Source organism: Vidua chalybeata, chromosome 2 (genome assembly GCF_026979565.1).
Source record: "Vidua chalybeata isolate OUT-0048 chromosome 2, bVidCha1 merged haplotype, whole genome shotgun sequence".
NCBI classification, from domain to species: domain Eukaryota; kingdom Metazoa; phylum Chordata; class Aves; order Passeriformes; family Viduidae; genus Vidua; species Vidua chalybeata.
Window position 1 is genome coordinate 7,396,079 of NC_071531.1, and position 19,761 is coordinate 7,415,839.

The 19,761-nt window shown below is 37.2% G+C and overlaps 1 protein-coding gene across 10 annotated transcripts in view; it reads left to right on the top strand.

The window, feature by feature from the left end:
* CASK (calcium/calmodulin dependent serine protein kinase) overlaps nucleotides 1-19,761 on the top strand; it is a 187,283-nt gene that overhangs the window by 134,641 nt on the left and 32,881 nt on the right. For all 10 annotated transcript variants that reach the window (XM_053936059.1, XM_053936063.1, XM_053936065.1 and 7 more), the window contains 3 exons: nucleotides 14,067-14,144; nucleotides 15,455-15,535; nucleotides 19,283-19,471. In XM_053936059.1, coding sequence (XP_053792034.1) covers nucleotides 14,067-14,144; nucleotides 15,455-15,535; nucleotides 19,283-19,471 — 348 coding nt within the window. The remainder of the gene's footprint in view (nucleotides 1-14,066; nucleotides 14,145-15,454; nucleotides 15,536-19,282; nucleotides 19,472-19,761) is intronic.

Below are 19,761 nucleotides of genomic sequence, written 5' to 3' on the forward strand. Positions count from 1 at the left end.
TGCTGGGCTCTGAGCTGGCCTGTGTGGGAACACAAAGCTGCTGGCAGAGCTTCCCCACAGCACAGCTGCCCCTGGGACTGCAGCATCCAGAGATAGGGAGTTGGCTGCTAAGTGATGATGGCATTGCCCTGGCACAGCACTGCAGTTCCAATCTTTGTACTCTGATAACTGTTTACTTTACATCAACAGTCATTGGATAAAATTACATGAAGCACACAGGAGGAAGGGACTAGGAGCTTATGACTTTCCTGAATAGCATCTCCCAACAACTCATCTCTGCAGTTTGCATTTTGCATGAATTTTTTTTCCCAATTTAAGTTCACCTAGCTTGTTTCCCAGATGCTTAAATTGCTTTTTATATGGCATGCTGCAGTATAGGAAGGTGCTCAGTTAATATGAACAGTAAATAAAAAATCTGGAGAGGAGTAGAATGAGTGTAGTAAGAACCAAAATACTTGTGTCACTCATGCAGAAAGGTTTTAGATATTTATTTACCATTATTGTGTTATCATACAACTTCTTGGGCTTTGGTAAACCACACAGCCTTAGTTTCAGTGTTTTTCTGGATGACAGGTCTGCCAGACATTAACTCATACTTCTGCAAGGCTTTTGCTTTTTTCTGCTCTTGACAGTACCAGTCAGGTTCCTCGTACTTCATTCATGACCTGTTATTTTACTGCTGTAATGGTCTGTTGTAGCTTTTCAAATAAGAAAAACCAGCAGTGAATTCATACAGTTTTCACATTCTTCATCACAGTCATCCTCATAAACAGAAAGGGATGCATTTAACTGCAGCTTATAAAGATATGTTATCTTTATAAGAACAAACTGCCATCAAAAAGCATTTTTATTTTGTTATGCTATGTGGAAGGGAGATGATAGAATCTTCCCAAGGACACTTTGGTTAGAAAAATACAAAATAAAATTCTGAAGGAGTGCAGTGTATTGAAATACATATTTTAAAGCCTGAAGCAAGTTACAGACAGTATTATTTGAAAGGGAAGCCTTTTCATGTCAGTAACTTGAATGTGGGAGATTGATTGCTGATTTTGTATCAGTACTATTCCAATTTCTTTCTCAGAAAAAATCACCAGTTGTACTTGGATGTAGTTCTGTCAGGGAAACTGTTTATTCCTCTTAGAGTATTTGGGGTTACTGAAGCCTCCAGACCAAGTAGCCTATAAACCATTATATCCCACTAAGTAGGAATTCTCTATTCTGTTGTGAAGTTGTGGCTGTCACTTTGCATTAAATACTGTTCCTCTTCTGTGACCATTTTCCACAGTTAAATTTGTTCTCATGTTCCTACTCTTTCTCAAGAGTTATCCTTATTTTTAGATTAAGCACATGATGGTAGATCATGCCTGCTGCTGAAATATCTTATTTTTCCTCTGAAATAACTTTTTCTGAAGGCCAAAAAAAAAAAGAGCATTCATTTTGTTAAGGGTGCAAGTTACCCATGTGTTGGGTTTTTTTTCAGATTACAAAATAGAAATCTTTCTCAGTAATTCATTAAGTTGGGTGTTAAGAGGACAGGCACCTCTGAAGGCCACAGGAGGCACCATCCTATTGATTGTTTTTAATTGATTAATTTGTTTAGATAACTGTCTTAAGGCTCTCTTCCAATTGTCTTGGTAGCCAGAGGTGTTCAAAACAAGGGGAAAAAGGTTCCAACTGCTTAGAAAGTAGTTAATCACTCTCAGCCAAATTCTGCAGTACAGAAGCATATCCTGATGTGGGTTTATTGAATAGTTTCATTGTGTATTTTTCCATCATTTTATAGAATCCTATTATTTGTGTTGAGTGGGCTTTGTCCTGCACAGAAGTTTCACATTTCATTATTAAAAACTTAATTGTTTACTGCAGAGAGTAAAGAAAAGGCCCTTCTAGAAACAACCATATAGAAATATTCACTGCCTAAAAAAAAATTATTGCTTAATAATTGATTTTTTTTTTTTAAGTAAAAGAGTAACTTTGGTTTGGACACATTTTTCTTTTTTCTTACTCTGTTAAATGTGTGATGATCAAAATTCTGGTGAATGCTGTAGGACATTTCTCTGTGTCACTCAGAAATGTCTGGGTTTGTGACTATATAAAGCTTTATAGACTGTTTCATTCCAGTATCCAATTTAGATGATAAAGAATGCAGTGCAGTATATAAATAACTTTATGGAAAAACAGAGTTAAATTTAAGTAGTGAAAGCAGTTTTTTATTACCATGGACAGATTTTAGAAGCCTTATCAAATGCTTGAATTAAATAATTTTTTATTAACTTTCAATGAAAGACATCCTGGGGGACTCTGCTGTCCTGAGTCAGCAGTACTGATAAAGACGTTGGAAAGAATTGTGAAGAGGTTACTAATTTTGGAGGTCTTTTACTTCAATTATTGTTTGTTTTGCAAAGTCTAGTGCGCTTCAAGGCTGTGCTTAGAGGGGAAGAGTTTTACCCATGTTTCATCTCTATCAGTGCATCAAAGGAATTCTGCTCAGATGTAAACCCAGGAGCTGCTGCTTGGTGCAGCTGCGTGCTCTGGAGGAGATCAGGGAGATCATTCTCCTGTGGGGTGGAGTGCTTTGGTCACCTCTGCAGGGCTGACTCTGAATGCAGATGTCCCTCGATTTACAAGTGAGATTTTCACCCAGCAGGAGAACAATATCAGCTTTTGTGTGACTGGGGCCTCTCTGCTGGCTTTGTCTGCATCTGGCCGTCCCAAGGCAGAGATAGTTCTCTAGGCTGATGTGTTTTGGCTGTTAATTTTAAAAGTTTGTTACATTGTTTTCATAGATGGAATCGTTGAGGTAAGTGTTGTTATTTCTGTGATAGATATTTTACAAGCTTTCAGAAAAGTTTATTTTACTTTTTGCCGGCTTAACGTGTTACACACGTATGATTTTAACTAAATGAGGTTCAATAAATTTTGCACTGGCCACTTTTATCATATCCATGTGTGCAGCCACTTCTTTCTTTTTCGAGTTTAATTTATATTCACCGTGCATATATTTAAGGCACGCTGATTTCTCAAGAGAATCCCACTTCTGTGTCTGTTATCCTTTGCTGCTCATGGTAGTGTTTCACAGGAGCCTGCATCTGTGCACACTTCAGAGTTTCCTTAGGATTTCTTTTGAGCTCTGTCATCCAAACACATTTGGTCCTGAAGTCCAGACTTTTAAGGAAACATATTTTCTCTTTTGCTAAAATGAATGTTGTTGGAACCTCAGTTTAGCTTCTTACATGGCTGGCTAAAGCTTTCTTCTGGGTTTATTTTGGTTTGTTCTGTTTACCCTCCCAGTCTGGATGTTGGCACAGTAAATTTGACTGTCCTTTGTAAAAGTTGCAGTTTTTCAGCAGTGTCCAGGCATGGCTGATACTATAGTCCTCTGTTTGACAATGTTTTAAACTCTCTATGCATTTATCCCTGATCTACTCTTTTTTTGAGCAAAGTGTATTGTTTTAAAAATTTTAATGTATAATTCGGAATTTTTAAAAAAAAGGGGAGGGGGAAAGCAAAGAACATTTTGGTTTTTGTCTTCAGGATGCTTTAATTTTCTTTTTTCTTTTATTTTAAATCATGACTAGACTGGTGGAATATCTATCATATGATGTAGAAAATAAAACTAGCAGATGCGTATAAAAAGCGTAAATATTTTTCTAGATCATCCAGTTTTACTGTGTTTTGATTTGAATGAGAATGACTTTATATGTGAATCACATAGTGTGCTTCGAGTTTTTTTGGATGCATGTTGGTCCTTACCCTCTTGAATGCTGATTTTGTTAGCACTTATAGGGGGAACATGTTTTAGTGAGACCTGAATGCTTCTCTTTTGCAAAAACAGATCACAAAGTGTGTTAGGGATGTCTTACTTAAAACCCCTCAGAACATGTTATGCTTAAGTGAAATAATACTTTATCATTTTTAAAACACATTGTTTTCATATTTTTAATTGTTCTTTATTTCATATCATTGTAAGACAAAAACACATGGAAAATATTTGTTAAAAAAAAAAAAAACAGAAGAAACTATGTTGGCAGGAAGGCACCTTGCTATTTGGGGAATCAAATCTGGCTTTTATCCCAGAGCAGAGGCAGCGTGCTCAGCCCCAGGGAGTGGGAGGGACTGTCCCACACTGCAGTGGGAGCTCCTTTCCCAAGCAGTGGAGACAGAACAATGGCCAAGCCTTAGGGAGAATTGTGGAGAATTCCTTCAGCAGGTGGGCTGGATCATCACCACCAGTGCAGTGCATTTGTTCTCCAACAGGTAACTTCTCTGGAAGCGCTGTCTGAAAGAACACAAAAAGCAGAGGCTATCCTGGAATTCCTTCTGCATTATTTCATAATCATTCTCTAAAATACTTTCCATTTTCATCTTCCATTGTACCTTTGCATTTCATTTTCTCTGCTGCTGGGATAGGTGGATCACTTTGCCACTCAGCATCATCTCATTGTTTTCTTGTTCTTCCTGTTCCTCTGCCTTACAAATTAAATGGGGGATTTATTTTATATTTAGTCTTCAGAGCAGAAAGCATTGTTCCACATTTTTATAATATATAATAGTAATAAGTGAGTGGGTCTCTTAACCCCAAACTTAATACAAATATGAGCCAAGAGTTACTTTTATATTGAGAGCAATTTTTGAGAAATTTATATATCCACCACTTCCCAACAATGCAAAATTCTGGCTCACTTTTCATGAGATTGTGAGAGTTACTTTGTTATGCTTAACCTGTTTTCTTTTAACTAATATTCTGTCATTTTGAGTATTTATAAGCTTGATACTGATGTGGTGAATCCTCAAGTGAAATTCAGCTTGATACTGTATTTTAAATGGGAATTTTAGTCCTGAGCCCATTCTTCTTGGCCTGATGTCATCTCCCCTGTGTAAAAGGTGTGTCATTGTGTCTGTGTGCACCAACATCTCTGACTCCAAAATCCAATTACTTCTTTTTTTTATATGGAACTAAAAATTCCCATTATTTCAGCCTGTTTTTAAGTTACTGGGCCCTGATATATCAAAGAACAGTAACACTGTATTCCTGACACTTGTGGAACATTTCATTAACTTCACTGATACTGTCTTGGGATAAAGAGGATCAGTTTCATATTTAACTTTCTACATTTTCTTCACTTCTTGCATTGTGTGGAGTTCAAGTTTCTTTTTACCCATAAGGGGTACCTGTTGTGTTTGGGCTTTTTTCCTTATAAACCTTCAGATTCTTAGGTTTATTATTTCTCCTAGAGCTTGGGATCTGCTCTGAGAAATGACAAAAATAAAGAAATGCTGCAGCACCTGGGCCACAAATCTTTATTAATGCTTCAGCTTTCTTAGTGCTGGGAGCTTAAATTTGGAGTGATATTTCAGTCTGCACTTAGTTTACATTCAAAAAACCAAAGGCAATGTATAAACAGCCCAGTGAGCTCTTCTTCTGTCTTTGAATTCAATCAGTCCTCTCCGCCTCCTCTTCCAGTCCTTCAGGTAGTTGGCTGGGGCATGCTGACTGTTCTAGGTGCTAGTGATCTCATTGCAGAGATAATACTCATTATAGATAAATATAGATATAGATAATACTCATTCTGAGTATTTTTATTCTCAGAATATCCTTGCAGAAAATTTATGTGAATAGGGAGAAACAAAACTAGTTGTGAATTCCAGCATTAGCAGCTCTGGTGCAAGGTGTGCTCTACGTCACAAAGCAGGAGAGGGGCTGTGGTGTTGTTAGTTATTGTGGATTTAACTGGTTTTGTGGGTTCTCTATCCCCCTGGAATGATGTTCATGGTCATTAGCATTTTCTCTTCAGGGTGATGATCCAACCCTGACAAGGTACTTGGGCCAACAGGTTTGGGAATTAAGCTCATTTAGGCCTAACCCGACTCTGTTAGTTCCTGTTCTTGGTTATTAGTCCATATTGAAAGGTGGGGGAAAGACAGGAGCAAAGCTTATTCTGTGGGGTGTAGCAAGGTGTTGTCCATGAAACAAACTCTTTGTAAAGCCCTTCTGTGTTGAGGGAGTTGTTTTCCCTGGTGCTTATTGAATCATTGAGGTTGGAAAAAATCTTTAAGCTCATCAAGTCCAGGTGTAAACCCAACACTGCCAAGGGCAACCTTCACCAGGCAGCCTGTTCCAGTGCTTGATAACCCTTGTGGTGAAAAATTTCCCTAATATCTAATCTAAAACCTTCCCTAGCACAACTTAAGGCTATTTACTCTTGACCTATCTCTTGTTACTTGGGAGAGATCAACCCCCCAGCTTGCTACTCCTTTGAGTGAGTTTTAAAGAGTGATAAGGCCTCCTCTGAGCTTCCTTTTCTCCAGACTAAACACCCCAAGTTCTCCCTCTGTTTAGACTTCTGTTCCAGACCCTTTACCAATGCCTTTATCTAAACTCCCTCCAGCACCTCAATGTCTTTTACATTTACTTTTATTTGATCAGCTGCATGGTGTCATCTCTAAAAAGTGCTTTGCCTTGGTTTTGTTAAGATCAGCTTCAATTATATCCAATGTAGTAAAAAAGAAAAAAAAAGTGACTCTGTTACTGAAATAATGGGATTCTTGTGTCCTTGAAGTCAGTAATATGTTAGAGTACCTTGGGAAATACTGTTCTAAGCCCAGGTTTTCCCCAGCACTACTACTGCTACCTTCCAGAGTGAGAGTGTTTTGCTTTTTTTAAATGGGACCGTTGAATTTTATTGTATTGGTTTTCCAACTGCTGTGCTGGTTTTGTTGGTACTGCCATGTGCAAAGCAGTACCTTTATCTCATCCTAGTTTGGCATATTTCATCTTTGCAAAAGATGTTAAAACATTTGCAGTGTGAACAGAGTAAAGTCTGGTTATGTCCATGTACTGTCTGGCATGTCTTCAACATCTGCTGTCACTTGTGGAGAACTGCAGCTTCTGCAGTCAATAAAATTTTTATGATGAGTATTAATATGGGTTTTCCTTAAAATAGGAAACAAATTACTAGGTTAGAGTCCTACTTTGTAAGGAAATAAAATGCTGTCAGACATCAGAGTCTGGGTTCATCATACATGAATGAGACATTTAGGGACATCTGAAATTAAAAAGAAGGAAATAATGTCTGCTGTGATTTTGAGGAGTAACATAACCATTCATTATCAGTATTTCTGTGAGACAAATAAATATATTTTTGTATCTGTGAAGCAAATCTAGAGGCACAATTCAAAATGTCAGTTGTGGGGGAAGAAATGCACACACCCTGGAGTTTATTTTGTACAAATAAAGTCCTCTCCTTGGCTCTTTTGTCTCTGAAGTGTTAAGGCTTTGATTTTACAAAGTGCATCACACTTGATAATCTCTGCTAAAAAGGAATATGTTCCACAGCAGAGCTAAAATTTGTTTGTAGCTCATGTACACTGAAAGTAGGAAACTTTGACCTTTGCAAAGAAATAGGATATGCAAGTCAGATATTACTGAATATCTGTGGGGTCTGAACCAACCTAAGCAGAAATGTGTCCTTGAATCTGTTTTTCACTGTATCAGTGTGTAGAGCTGCAGAGGTTTGTGTAGTCTTTGTTTCAAACTGAACTTTGTATGATTTCCCCACAGTTCATGACTGCCTGCAGTTTTGCTACAGCATTATAACTTTTTGAGAGAATTTAAACTTGGATACATTTTCACTTTTTAAGGTTTTGATCAAAAGATATACAACAGATATGCCAACACTTAGCTACATAACAGGATGAAAAAACCTTTTCAGTGTTCTTTACCTGAACCTTCTGGTTCCCTTCATGTCTCCAAGCATACCAAATATGTCAGTGGAAGATACCCTTGATAAAATATTGACTGGTAATGTCTAATGCCACAGGGCATCCTCTCCCTGCTGCTGACACAGGTGAAGGGCTGTGTGCTTTCCTTACAGCCCTCGTGTCACCAGATTGCCACTGACAGACCCTGTGAAGGATTTCTTTCTGGGATCCTTTTTACCCTTTGGATCACTACAAAGCCAATACATGCACAGTCTCTGGCTGTGGCTGGGGAATGTGTTCTCCTTCTCAAAGGAGCCTAAAATCATTTCAGGGTTCCACCTTGACTAAAGGGAACTGTGTCACTCACCTGTCATTTATGTTTATCCTCAGTAACATAAACATCATTTGTGTTTTACGAAGATGCTGTTCTGGCAACTCTGTCTGCCTGTCTGACAGGCAGTTTGTTGTCTGTACAACACACTGATAGATAGAATTTTATTCTAGCAGTTCTTGAAGTAGATTAGTTCATGTATCTCCTCCTTCTCCCATAGCAAGGCACTGACCCCTAACAAACAGGTGTTATCTTCTGTGTGCCTCAGAAATGTGGTCATTAACGACCTGTTAATACATATTAAACATTCTCCAGTTGGCATTTAGCTTCACTGGTGTGTCAGGGTTTCAGGGTTTGTGCAGTGAAGTTTGTAATTCTCACTCTCTACAGCACACTTGTTTGCCAGTCACATGCAGTGGGAACTGAACTAATGCTCAGAGAAAAATTGTTTTGCCCAGCTGAGTTTCTCTCCTCTATTCTTACCTCCAAAAAGCTACATTTTGGTTTATAACAAAATAAGTGAAGAAGCCCAGATGAGGAATGATCAAAAAAAAAAAAAAAAAAAAGGCAGCTTCTTCGAGTAAAAGCTGAAATTGCATAGGGCTGACTGAGTTTAGCTGGCATCATTTTCTCCTATGTGTAGTAGGTAAAGGTGTAAGAAAACCTGGTTTTATGTTTGTTCTGATACAGGTAGCACCAAGTGTAATTGTTGTTCTAAAAGACACATTATGAATAAGAATATAGATGACTTCTAAAAACAAGGTACAGTTGGCCTGCTTTTTGCAGATAAAAATTCCTCTAAAAGTTTGAAGAGTATGTATTTCGGTTCTGTCATGTGAATGAGCAAACTTAAAATTGAAATTCAGGGTCCAATTGCTACTGCAACATTTTTTACAGGAAAGATTATTCATGTGTTGCTTGATTGTGAATATGCACAGAGGAATTGAGTATTTCAAATCTGCATAACCCTTGGCAGGGTTACTGAAAGTCTGAGTGCTTCCAGTAACAAGCTGCAGTGTTGGCAGCTGTCAGTTTTGGGCATGACAGAAACAAACACTTGTTTGTTCAGACAGAATTAATGTTCTGCTTCAGACTGTCTTCTGTGAACACTCTGTCAGGGAATCTTGATTTTAGCTGATAAACTGCTTCCTGAACCCTTTTGTTGAATTAGTTTTGTTTGCATTGCTCAGCATTTCACTGAGTGAGGAACTGGAATGCAGATGTTAATTATGCTCCTCTTCCACAGCGAGTGTATCACAGAAAAGGATTTGAAGCTGTGAAGGGCTGTAGCCTGTAATGCTCTAGCAGGCACAGAGTCTGAAAGATGCTTTGGACTTTGATACAGGATGGAACTGTAAGATGTTCTGTAGAATTAGCCTGGGAAGCAAATGTTAGGTCTATGATGCTGAAATGGTAAAAATGAACTTCATGCACAGTCCTTAACAGTGGAGAACAGAGGGTTTGAAAGAGTAAACTGCCTTTAAACAAAGTTGAAGATAAGGCCTCTGCTGTGACCTTGCTACTCTGTGTTTTCCACAGGAGGTATTAGCTTCAGGGATGTGTTTCCTTGAGAGCTTAGAATCCCAGGAAAAGAGGCACCCATGGGAACATTATAATATTTTTCATGGAAAAGGAGATGTGAAACAGAATTCTTTCTTTCTTGGCGGAAGAAAGAATGAAGTGATCTAGCATTTATCTAATTGGCCCTTTAATTTTAGCCATTCTTTGATACTGCTACTTGTATTACTTGCTCAGTGGGCCATGAATTTCTTTCAGTCTCTGAGCATATAAAACCTCTGGGGTGGATGGAGAACCAGGATAGGGAGCTGTGGGAGGTAACAAAGCAAAAACCCTCTTTGTCAGTAAATGCTGCTGTGTAAGGGGCAGCACTTCCAGATGAGAATTTTTTAGATGGTCCAAAAACCTTAAAGTGGTGAAAAACAGCTCTCTAATATCACTGTGATGCCTGTGGTTAAACTGTTCAGAAAGTCAAATATATAAGGATAATATATAATGATTATTTTAGATGTTTCAATGTGGGGATTTAATGTTTGAGGTTGGCAGCCAAGTATCTGCTCTGAATTGCAGCTGCATCCCCACAAAATGTGTATTTGTATTGAACGAGCAGGGGGCTTTGTGCTCCAGCAGTTCAGTAGCTCTTGTTTTAACAAGTTTCTCATTTGCCTCACATAAACTTTGAGGTATGGGTAGATAAAATATTTACTGATTTCACTGTGATCTGATCTTTATTACATTCAAGATCAGACCAGGTGGTGAGGCTGCATTTCTGCTACTTGTGACATACCTAAATTTTTCAATGTGACATTGAATGGGGGTTACATTGGGACAGTATTCTGACTCCTCTTACAGGAAATGGTTAAAAAGGAATTTCTGCACATCTGAAAAACTAGTCAGAAGAGAAGAGTTTGTTGTTTTGTCTCGACTGCCTGATTTTGGATTAGGCTTTGGGCTGTCTGCTTTAAATATCAGAAGAGACGAGCTCCCTTTATACAGGCAGAAGACAAAAAGTCTTGACGCTGCAAGAGCTGTCAACTGATAGCAACTCAACTTGTGGGTATTCTCTTCATAGCTTTTGTGTTCTAGCATGCAAAATTTAAATCAAAACTTGTGGTTTTGATAAGCAGTACTATTCTGTTTATTAGCTATAATGTCCATGTATGTTTGTTATATCAAGTTCTGTTAATACATCTGTTGAGACTGTTAATCTTGTCAAGAGCAAGCTCTCAGTTTCAATTTTCTTTCTAGGAAATGCAGAATAACTGATGCTGAGGAGTGAGACTGACATACAAAGTATTTAAAAGTCTGGAAATGCTGAAAGTTATATATGCTGTGGCATTTTACTTTTTTTAATTATTATAAACTTTTCATTTATATGATTATGCTTATTGCTGAATGAAATTGTTGGAGGTTGGGTTCCTGGGCTGAGGGGGCAGAGTTACTTGCTGGAAAATAGAGACTCCCAGCAAAAAGAAAGCCATGATTAGGGCATACATTTTGTCCTGCTGTGAGTCTGTTGATATTGCATAGAAAAGCTTTCTGCAGAGGACAGTGAAGAATGAGCCAGTTCATTCTGCTCTACAAGAAACCACCTTTGGTACGGTCCCTGTAGGACTTAGGTTTGCAGGGCTGCTGAAAGGAGCCCTGTGAACATGATGGGTTTCTGTGATTAAAATGTTGTAGCTAGCTGCACAAAGTAATGTGTTCTCTACCACAGGGAGCACACAGAGCCTGGCTCTAAGTGTAATTAATGTTCACTTTAATCTATGATGTGTGCAAACAGGTTTTATTTAAGGTTTTCTTATACACTCCGTAAAACAGTCATGTAAAGGTGTGTTAGATTCTTACATCCAAGGGAGCAAATATTCTTTTTAATGTCTGAATGAAACCTCTACATTCAAATGCTTTCATTAATTAATTATGCAAGCTCTAAATTCCTTAATTCTAAATTGCTTTTGCTACAACTAGTATTTCAGTGCAAAAATACTGAAAAGTGTTGCAAAACCAGTCTTTTTTCAAAGATTGCAAAGGAGGTGGGACTGCTTCACCAGTTCTGATGCATTAATGTCCATTATAAGCTTTGCTTCTCTTGCCTCTTGTAAAAAAACTCCACAAACTAACTTCAGCTAGAGTATGCCATTTCAAAATGAAGAGACCTCCTCGTGCTAGTGAATCTACCAAATCCACATGCTTTCTCTGGGTGAGGCCGTGTTCTAGCTCCACAATTAATAGATCCCTTGCCTTGGGTAATATATCATCCTTAAAATTAATGCAGATATGAATGTTTTTCTTCTAAGTGTTGTCAGAATTCCTTCTAATAGTTTGGTTCCTTCAAAGCAAACCTCAGTAAGCAGAAATCCTAGAAGATGAAATTTAAGTGCCATGCCTCAGCATGAAGGCGCTGTGGAAAAATAAATGCACTCTTGTTTAGTCTGAACTTTGCCTTGATTTTTTTTCTAAACATTATTTGAGGAACCCTGCTCCCTAGTTTTCTTTTTGCCTCCTTCCTAATCTCAGAAGATAACTCTCCCATGTTAGTGGGGAAAAAATTGTTTCTGTAAACTGCTGGTTGTTTTGGGTCACAGGAACAAGGGAAATCTGCAACTTCAGCAATATACCTTTTCAACCATTGCTAGAAATAACTAATAAGAATATTTTCAAGGTAATTTTTCTGTAATTTCATTACTCTTAAGAAGGAAAAAGACATTCAGTAATACTCATGGTGGGTATTGTACATCTTCTGCTGCGCTTTGGTCAGTACACAGTGCTCAGTGCAGTTTCTTAACGGGCATAGAATGGTGGTACTTTGTAATTTGCAGTTGCTGGAGTTTGGGTAGAGTTTGTTAATTTATTTAAGAAAAGGTAAAACAAATAATTGTGTGCACAAATAAAATATCTCCTGAACTACAAGCCATCACAAAGCTTTTATCTCAAAGCTTTCAAGGCTGCTTAAACTGTGGAGTTTAGTGGTTTTGGCAGCACAAGCTGAAGTTGTTGCATTGGAAGAAACTGATTTAGCTTGACTTCTCTACTTTTCTTTCCCCAAGAGAGTGGTGTAACTGTCCTGCAGGGAATGGTCTTTGGAAGTGACACTGTTTACTGGTTTTGTGCTTATATATGTATGGGCTTGAAATGTTCAGCATGTTTGTTAAATTGTTAACCCAGGAAAGTGATGGCGATGTTGGATTGCATTTATGGCAGTTTATGTATCTAAAATTGAGTGGAATTTCTTGTTGTGTGAGAAAGAGAAGAGGGCAGTTCTGTGTCCTGGCAGGATTCCCTTTTTCAAACATCCAAGGCCATTCTAAGCCAAACAGCTTCCAGAGGAAGCTGCTGAGCACTCCTTGCTGAGCAGCCTAAATGGTGCTTTCTTATCACCTCATCCTTGGCAGTGTTAGGATTTGCTGAAGGTTTTAGAGTCACTCTTGTATTTTGAATGCTTTTTTATATCCAGTATTTTGAATTTCAGTTAAATTTTGAGTGTTTCCAAAGTTTAGAGATTCCCCAACTTCCCTGGGCAACTTGTTGCAGTGTTTCACCACCCTTGTTGTGATAAAAATGTCTCTAATTCCTTAAAAAATTTATTTGTGCTTTTTTCTGTCTTATATATCAAAGAAATAGTCTAACATAATTAGAAAGTAATTACAGACATGACCATCTTTATGTCACTTCAAATGTAAGCCAAAAGGTTTTATTTGAAAATACTGCTTATTACAGTACCTATTTATTCTTAAGTATACATTTTTTCCTTTAAAACAGGAACAGTCTGTTAGGTTTGTATGAAAAAGAGCCTGTAATGTCTTATCTCTAATTTGAAACCTAAAATAAGGATCTTTCTTCTGTTGTGATTTGCATAGTTGAATAGTTTTTAAAAGGGCTTTTTAAAATTATCATTAACATGGAAGGTTTGCAGTAGCCTGTTTAAATACAATGGCATTCTTCTGTCTAACAGAAAATCCCAAGTAAAATAAGGTTACCCTTTTTTATGAGTACTCATTCTTGGAAAGTTTGTTTTTCTGTTCTCAGAGTATTTGGCTTTTGTAATGTTTTATCTTCAAGAGTATTTTCCCATATTCCAAGGTTTATTTAAATTACTGTTCAGATGTTTGATGACTTGATTTATTGAGAAAAGTGAGATATGCAGGTTAACTTGATTTTATAGCAGAATGTTTGGTTTATAGCATTTATTCAAGATTTACACACTCACTTCTAGTAGAAGAATATAGTTTCTGGAAATCTGTGGCAGAAGCATGTGAGGTTTGCAGAAGCCCTTAACCTCTTGAACTTTCCCATGTCATCCTATGAACTCTAAATCTATGGCACCGTTCAAATCAGGAAATGTTTAAAAATGAAAAGCCAAAACCCTAGGCTGCTAGATTTTGTATACAGAACATCTGTGGGTTTTGCAGTTTAGCAATCATCCTAATCCTGGTAACATAAGCAGGCTATTGTAAACACTCATTAGTTTATATAAAGTAGCATATGATTTCAGTAGTTTGTTTTCTTGTTATTTCAGCTTTATGACAAAATAAACACAAAATCTTCACCACAAATCAGGAATCCTCCAAGTGATGCTGTACAGAGAGCCAAAGAGGTAATGGCTTTAAAGTATGGGGTTTTTACTTTGAAACGTTGATTGTATTTAAACTGTAACTTACTTTTCTTCATTAATATGTGTATTCTGCCTCATTATCTGAATTATTTCTGGAATATTACCATTGCTTACCCAAGTTATGTAACAAGTTGCATAAACTTGCAGAATTCCATTATCTGTGTGAGGATTATGAATATTACTCAGTTTAATCATTTAACCTTTTCTTCAACAATAGTGGTGTTAAAAGAACACTCCTGCTAATTGAAGTATCTTTGCTGTTCAGGTTATTTATCTGCACCAGAAATCTGATGTTTATAAAATTAGTCACCAAAAGCAATATTTTTAAGTGTCAGCTTTTTAAATTGAAAAAACCCCAAGTTTATAATAGATAGGTCTAAGAAGAGCAGACTTGGAAATGCAATGAAGGTGGCCCACTAAGACCAAAGATAGACACAGATGTTCTTAATTCGTGTACTTTGCAAATTGTATGTTATTTGCTTATTTATGGCAAGTAGTAAAAAACTCAAACCCATATTGTATTATATATTATCAGTAAAAATTTGTGCAGTTTTTAGGGGTTACGTCATAGGAAAACTGTTTATTGTGCTATTAAAGGAGGAAGACTTTAAATCTCCACATAATAGCTGAAGTCACACTGATACATGCCCTCAAGTCCCATTCTGCAAAATTTGCTGTCAGTTAATCCTGGGGGATGCTTCCAGAAGCAAAATACTCTGCTTTTCTTGTCCAGCTAGCTGCATGTGAAAATTAAGGTGTAAGAATCAGGCTGCAAGCAAATGAGTTAAAGCTTCTTTACTCCTCCTTCCCCCGTGATAAAGTGGCTCAGATTTTATTAAATCTGGAGCTTGAAGGTGGGGTAGCAGATGGCCCAGCTAGATTTGGTGCCTTTAACAATAGATTTTATGAGTGTTTTAATTCTGCTTTTACACCAATTGTTTTAATAAATTGAGACCATGTATGAAAGCAGCAACTGGCGGAGGTCTTGCATGTCACCTGTTAGTACTCCATTTCTGTCCCCATGTATTTAGCTGTTGGAGGAATGCTGTCAGTTGAAAAAAATAAAAATTCCTTCAAATTTCTGCTTTAATCTCTTCCAGAGAGAACATTGGAACAAGGTATTTTGTTCTCTTGGGGCAGCTGGGTTGGGGCACATTCTCTTAAAACCTTTCCTGTGTCAGGAGGTGTGTATAATCATTTGGGGATATTCTGACTGAGCAGTGAAGGGTTTAGTTTCTTCAATAGCTTTAAAAGAAAGTTACTATGGGATATTTCTCCTGCTTATTTTGCAGGTATTGGAAGAAATTTCATGTTACCCAGAGAACAATGATGCAAAGGAGCTAAAGCGTATTTTAACACAACCTCATTTCATGGTAAGATGATCTTACTCTTGTTTGGGGTTTTTTTCCTTTCCTTTTTATTTTTTTAATATATATTCTTTATGTTAGAAAACTTCAGTAAATTCTTAAAATCTGCAAGGGATGGAACTGCACCCAATACACCTATTAATAAGTATTTCTAACCTGCTGCTCTGGCAAAAGAATTAGTATTGGTCCTCTTTACTGTGCTGAAAACTGTCAGCAGTTTGGAGTAGTGTAATTATGGAGCAGTTTCACTGTGTTTTTGGAGGTCTGTGTTGCACATGGAAAGAGGAATTGATGCTTTTGGATGTCCATAGATAGAGCTGGGGTCCTCCTTTTTCTTTTTCCAAAGGTCTTCTTAGGATAAAGGTGTGTGAATTCATTGCAAAATAAGTGTGTATTTAATATTATTTTACAACAAATCAGTTGTTTGTACAGTCTCTTGAGTTTGCGTTACATATCAGCACTTACTGTGTCTGTTTCCCAAATCTGATTTGAGGGCAATAATTGTCCTAAATTCAGGGATGTTACTGCTTTGTAACTTGGTTCAAGTTGCTGAAGTCTACTAATTTGAAGGATTTCTTTTGTTTATGCTGTAGGTGAAGTTCATAAATTGAGAAATAAACATGTTTGCTTAAATCTGCTATACACTATTATCTGCTTAAAATCAAGAATTTGACTTTCTCTACTCAGCTTCATTTGGAAACTGACAGGTTCATTTTATTTACTTTTTTGTGTTTGTAATTACCCCATAGTATTGCTAAAACATGAAGCACTGTTGAGAAAGAGCATTTTTAAAGTATAAATTATTTTCAGGGTAGGCATCAATAAAAGTGATTGTGGTATATAGAAATTTCATGCATCAAATCAAGTGACAGGAAAATTGAGTTGAAAATCCTCCTTTTTTAGGTATCTCTGTTCCCTGATACACTCATAAATCTAAAACCATTTGTCAGAATTCTTTTGCTGCAAATCTTTGCAAAGTATTTTTTCATAAGGAATAAGCTACAATTCCATAACAAGTACTTCTGATGAGAAGTAATTTCAGCAAGTGAATCTGTGATATCCCAGGCCAAATTGCCAGTTGCTGAAGTCCTATTACCCCTTTTCCCCATCTTTCATCCTCTCCCTTGTAGTTCTGGCATTCATCTAGAGCTGGACTTTAATGTTGCCCTGGGCTGAACTAGTAGAAAAAAGTAGCTCCAAAAAAAAAAAAAAAAAAAAAATCCCCAACTAACCATTTAGCAAAAAGAATTGAGGGTAACAGGGATGCTGCCAGGGCCAGAATGAGCAGGGGAACAGAAACAGTTTGTGCTGGGGAGGAATGTGAAGCAGCAATTAAACCAGCATAAGCTGGTGTGGATCCACACCTGCAGATACCACAGTCTCCAGATGCCAAAGGGACAACTCTGTCCTCTCCACCATTCCCACTCCTGCTCCCAGGTGCACCTTTATGGGTTGCAGACTTTAATAAACTTAATCTTACATTTGTTGCATTCTGCTTAACTTCCCTTCAGAGCAAAAGCTTTTATATTTTAAAGGAAACTATTATGAAAAGGAATAATTGTATAAGCCAATATTGTTAACCCACACTCTGTGTGTTTGCCAGGTGTTGTACAGAGCAATATTCTGGTTATTAATGCACATTAATCCAGTAATCAATTAGGTGTAATACGTAGCAGTGTGCATTAACACCTATATGATAATGGACTTTTTTAGTATTTTTTTTAATCTAATACGTATCCCTAATTAGAAGAAAAAAGAGTATAATCTGTCTTGTTTACTTAACCACAGTGTTAGTGGCTTAAACTGTGTGCAAGCCACAGAACCAAAGCCAATAAAACGTGTTTGTAACAGATCTTCAAGGTGTTCTGTTTTTCTAATTTTCTTTTGCCCTCTAATTTCTGTGCCTTGTGGCTACAGAAATAAATAATCAGTTTATTCTGTGTATGTTTAACATTTTAATTTAAAGAAATGTATGTAAATTTTGCATGAAGGTCTTTCAGTAGATAATTAATTTAAGAATTCTAAAAGCATTGTCAAGTGTATCATTTGTTATGGATGCACACATTTCAAACAGTTTTTATTCCAGTACATGACTTTCAGTAGTTTTTCATATATGTCAGTTTCATGTGTTAAAGATTCTATTATATAAGTTTAGTATGTTGTAACAATTGAAATATTTGCTAGGAGACTTTTGCTTAATGACATATTGAAGTTTTATGCATCATCATATGCCTTCCTGTGCTGTTCTCCGCAGTGATCCTGCAGTACAGTAGAAAGCAGTTGTTCTCATTAAACTGATTTTTAACAGTATTACCATGTTCTGCAAAGGAAAAACAGGGAAAAAACACATTATCAAAATTAGCAGAAATGCCTGAAAACAGGCATCTTTAAGTAAGGTCCAATAGGAATCTTTTTAATAAATGTTTTCAATATTAAATTGAGCTTGCTGTACTTTAGTGTATTTCTGAAATAGTGTTCATTTTTGTGAACATATTCAGAAGTCATTTAGTATAATTACAGACCTTTAAAAATGCTGGAAGTACCATCTTTTAACCACCTACAAGGTGAATATTATGGCTAAAAATAATATAAATCAGGGCAAGTATTTGATGTGGTAAAAATGTAAGGACCTGGATTAAATAAGAAATGTAATATTGAGGCATGGAAAGTGTAACAGAAGCACCTCCAAGGTCATTGTGTCCAGCCATTAAACCTGCATCGGAGTACCCACACATAAGTGGACACACAAATAAATTTTAATTAAATATTTTTTAAGTGTTTTAACTTACTTATATGGTCCAGATCTCTAATATAAAATGTTGCTTCAGTAGAGCAGACTAATGCAGAGGAATTGTTGCAAGTTTGAGCTTAGTGGTTGACAAAATAAGATGAAAAACAGGAAATGCAGATACAGGTTAGTATTTAACTAAAAATAGTATATATGTAAGTGGGCTTGAAACACTGGGAAGGTGGGAAGGAATATGGGCAAAGCATTGTTAGTTTAGGGAATTTGGTTCCATCATTATAGTGCTGACTTCTCAAATATAGTTTCAAATTGATTAGAGAAATGAGAATAGAAAGTGTTTAAGAAATTACCTTTTATAACACAGTACAATTTAGAAGTGCTACTGAAGTAGCTAATGAAAGCTAATGAAGCAGTATTTTAGCAGTTTGCTGGTTTGCACTCTTAATTTTTGTCAAGCATTTTGAACTCAGGATGGTGGTGCTGGGACCAAGTTCTAGGGGAAGAGGAGAGTATGGAAGCAATTATAATAGTAAACAACAAAAAGCAGTATTTTCTTCTTTGAGCTAGTATTGTTCCACAGTCTGTCTTAATTAGAGTGAGATACCATGGGGTCTGAGTAGCTTTCCATTGTACTGGAGTAATGATTATAGAATAGTTTGCACAGAAAGGTAGATTCCTGATTCTCTGTCTATGCACATGAAGATGGATTCACTCTTGACACCCTGCAGGTGTTGAGAGGATGAGGGGAAGGGAGGCAGCATCATTCTCATTGAAGTGCCTGCAGTAAAAATCACATAAACTCAAGCAGGTTTTAGAGTCTCAGTGTGTGTGTGTGTTTGCAGTCTGAAAGTTTATGTTAGAGTCCTTTAAGGGAAAAGTTCTCCAGTGGGAAATGACAATAAAACTTGGATTTCCTTGAAAAGCTTAAAAAAACCCTTACAAGGAAACGAGCAAGGGACATGGGAGATGATGGAAATGTGACATTTTGTTGCTGTGCTGTCCTCCAGGCCTTACTTCAAACTCATGATGTAGTGGCACATGAAGTTTACAGTGACGAAGCGCTGAGGGTCACCCCTCCTCCCACCTCTCCCTACCTGAACGGGGATTCCCCGGAGAGCGCCAACGGCGACATGGACATGGAGAACGTAACGCGGGTCCGGCTGGTGCAGTTCCAGAAGAACACAGACGAGCCCATGGTATGGAGGGAAGCTCACTATTCCCTCTGTGCTGATAAAGACCAGTGTTGTAATGATTTTTGTGCCAGTTTCCTCACTTTGAGGTGGGGTTGTCAATTAACTGGAATAGTTCAGCAGCCACTGCAGATATTTGTCCTCCTTGAAATTCTTCGTGTGCGCTCACACTGCTGCTGTGCCACTAGGGCTTGGTTTGTTTAAAAGCAACCTTGTAGTACTTATAGCAAATTAGTCCTTAAACCCAACTGGAGCCTTTGCACTTCAGTATAAAATCACATTTTTAACAAACCAGA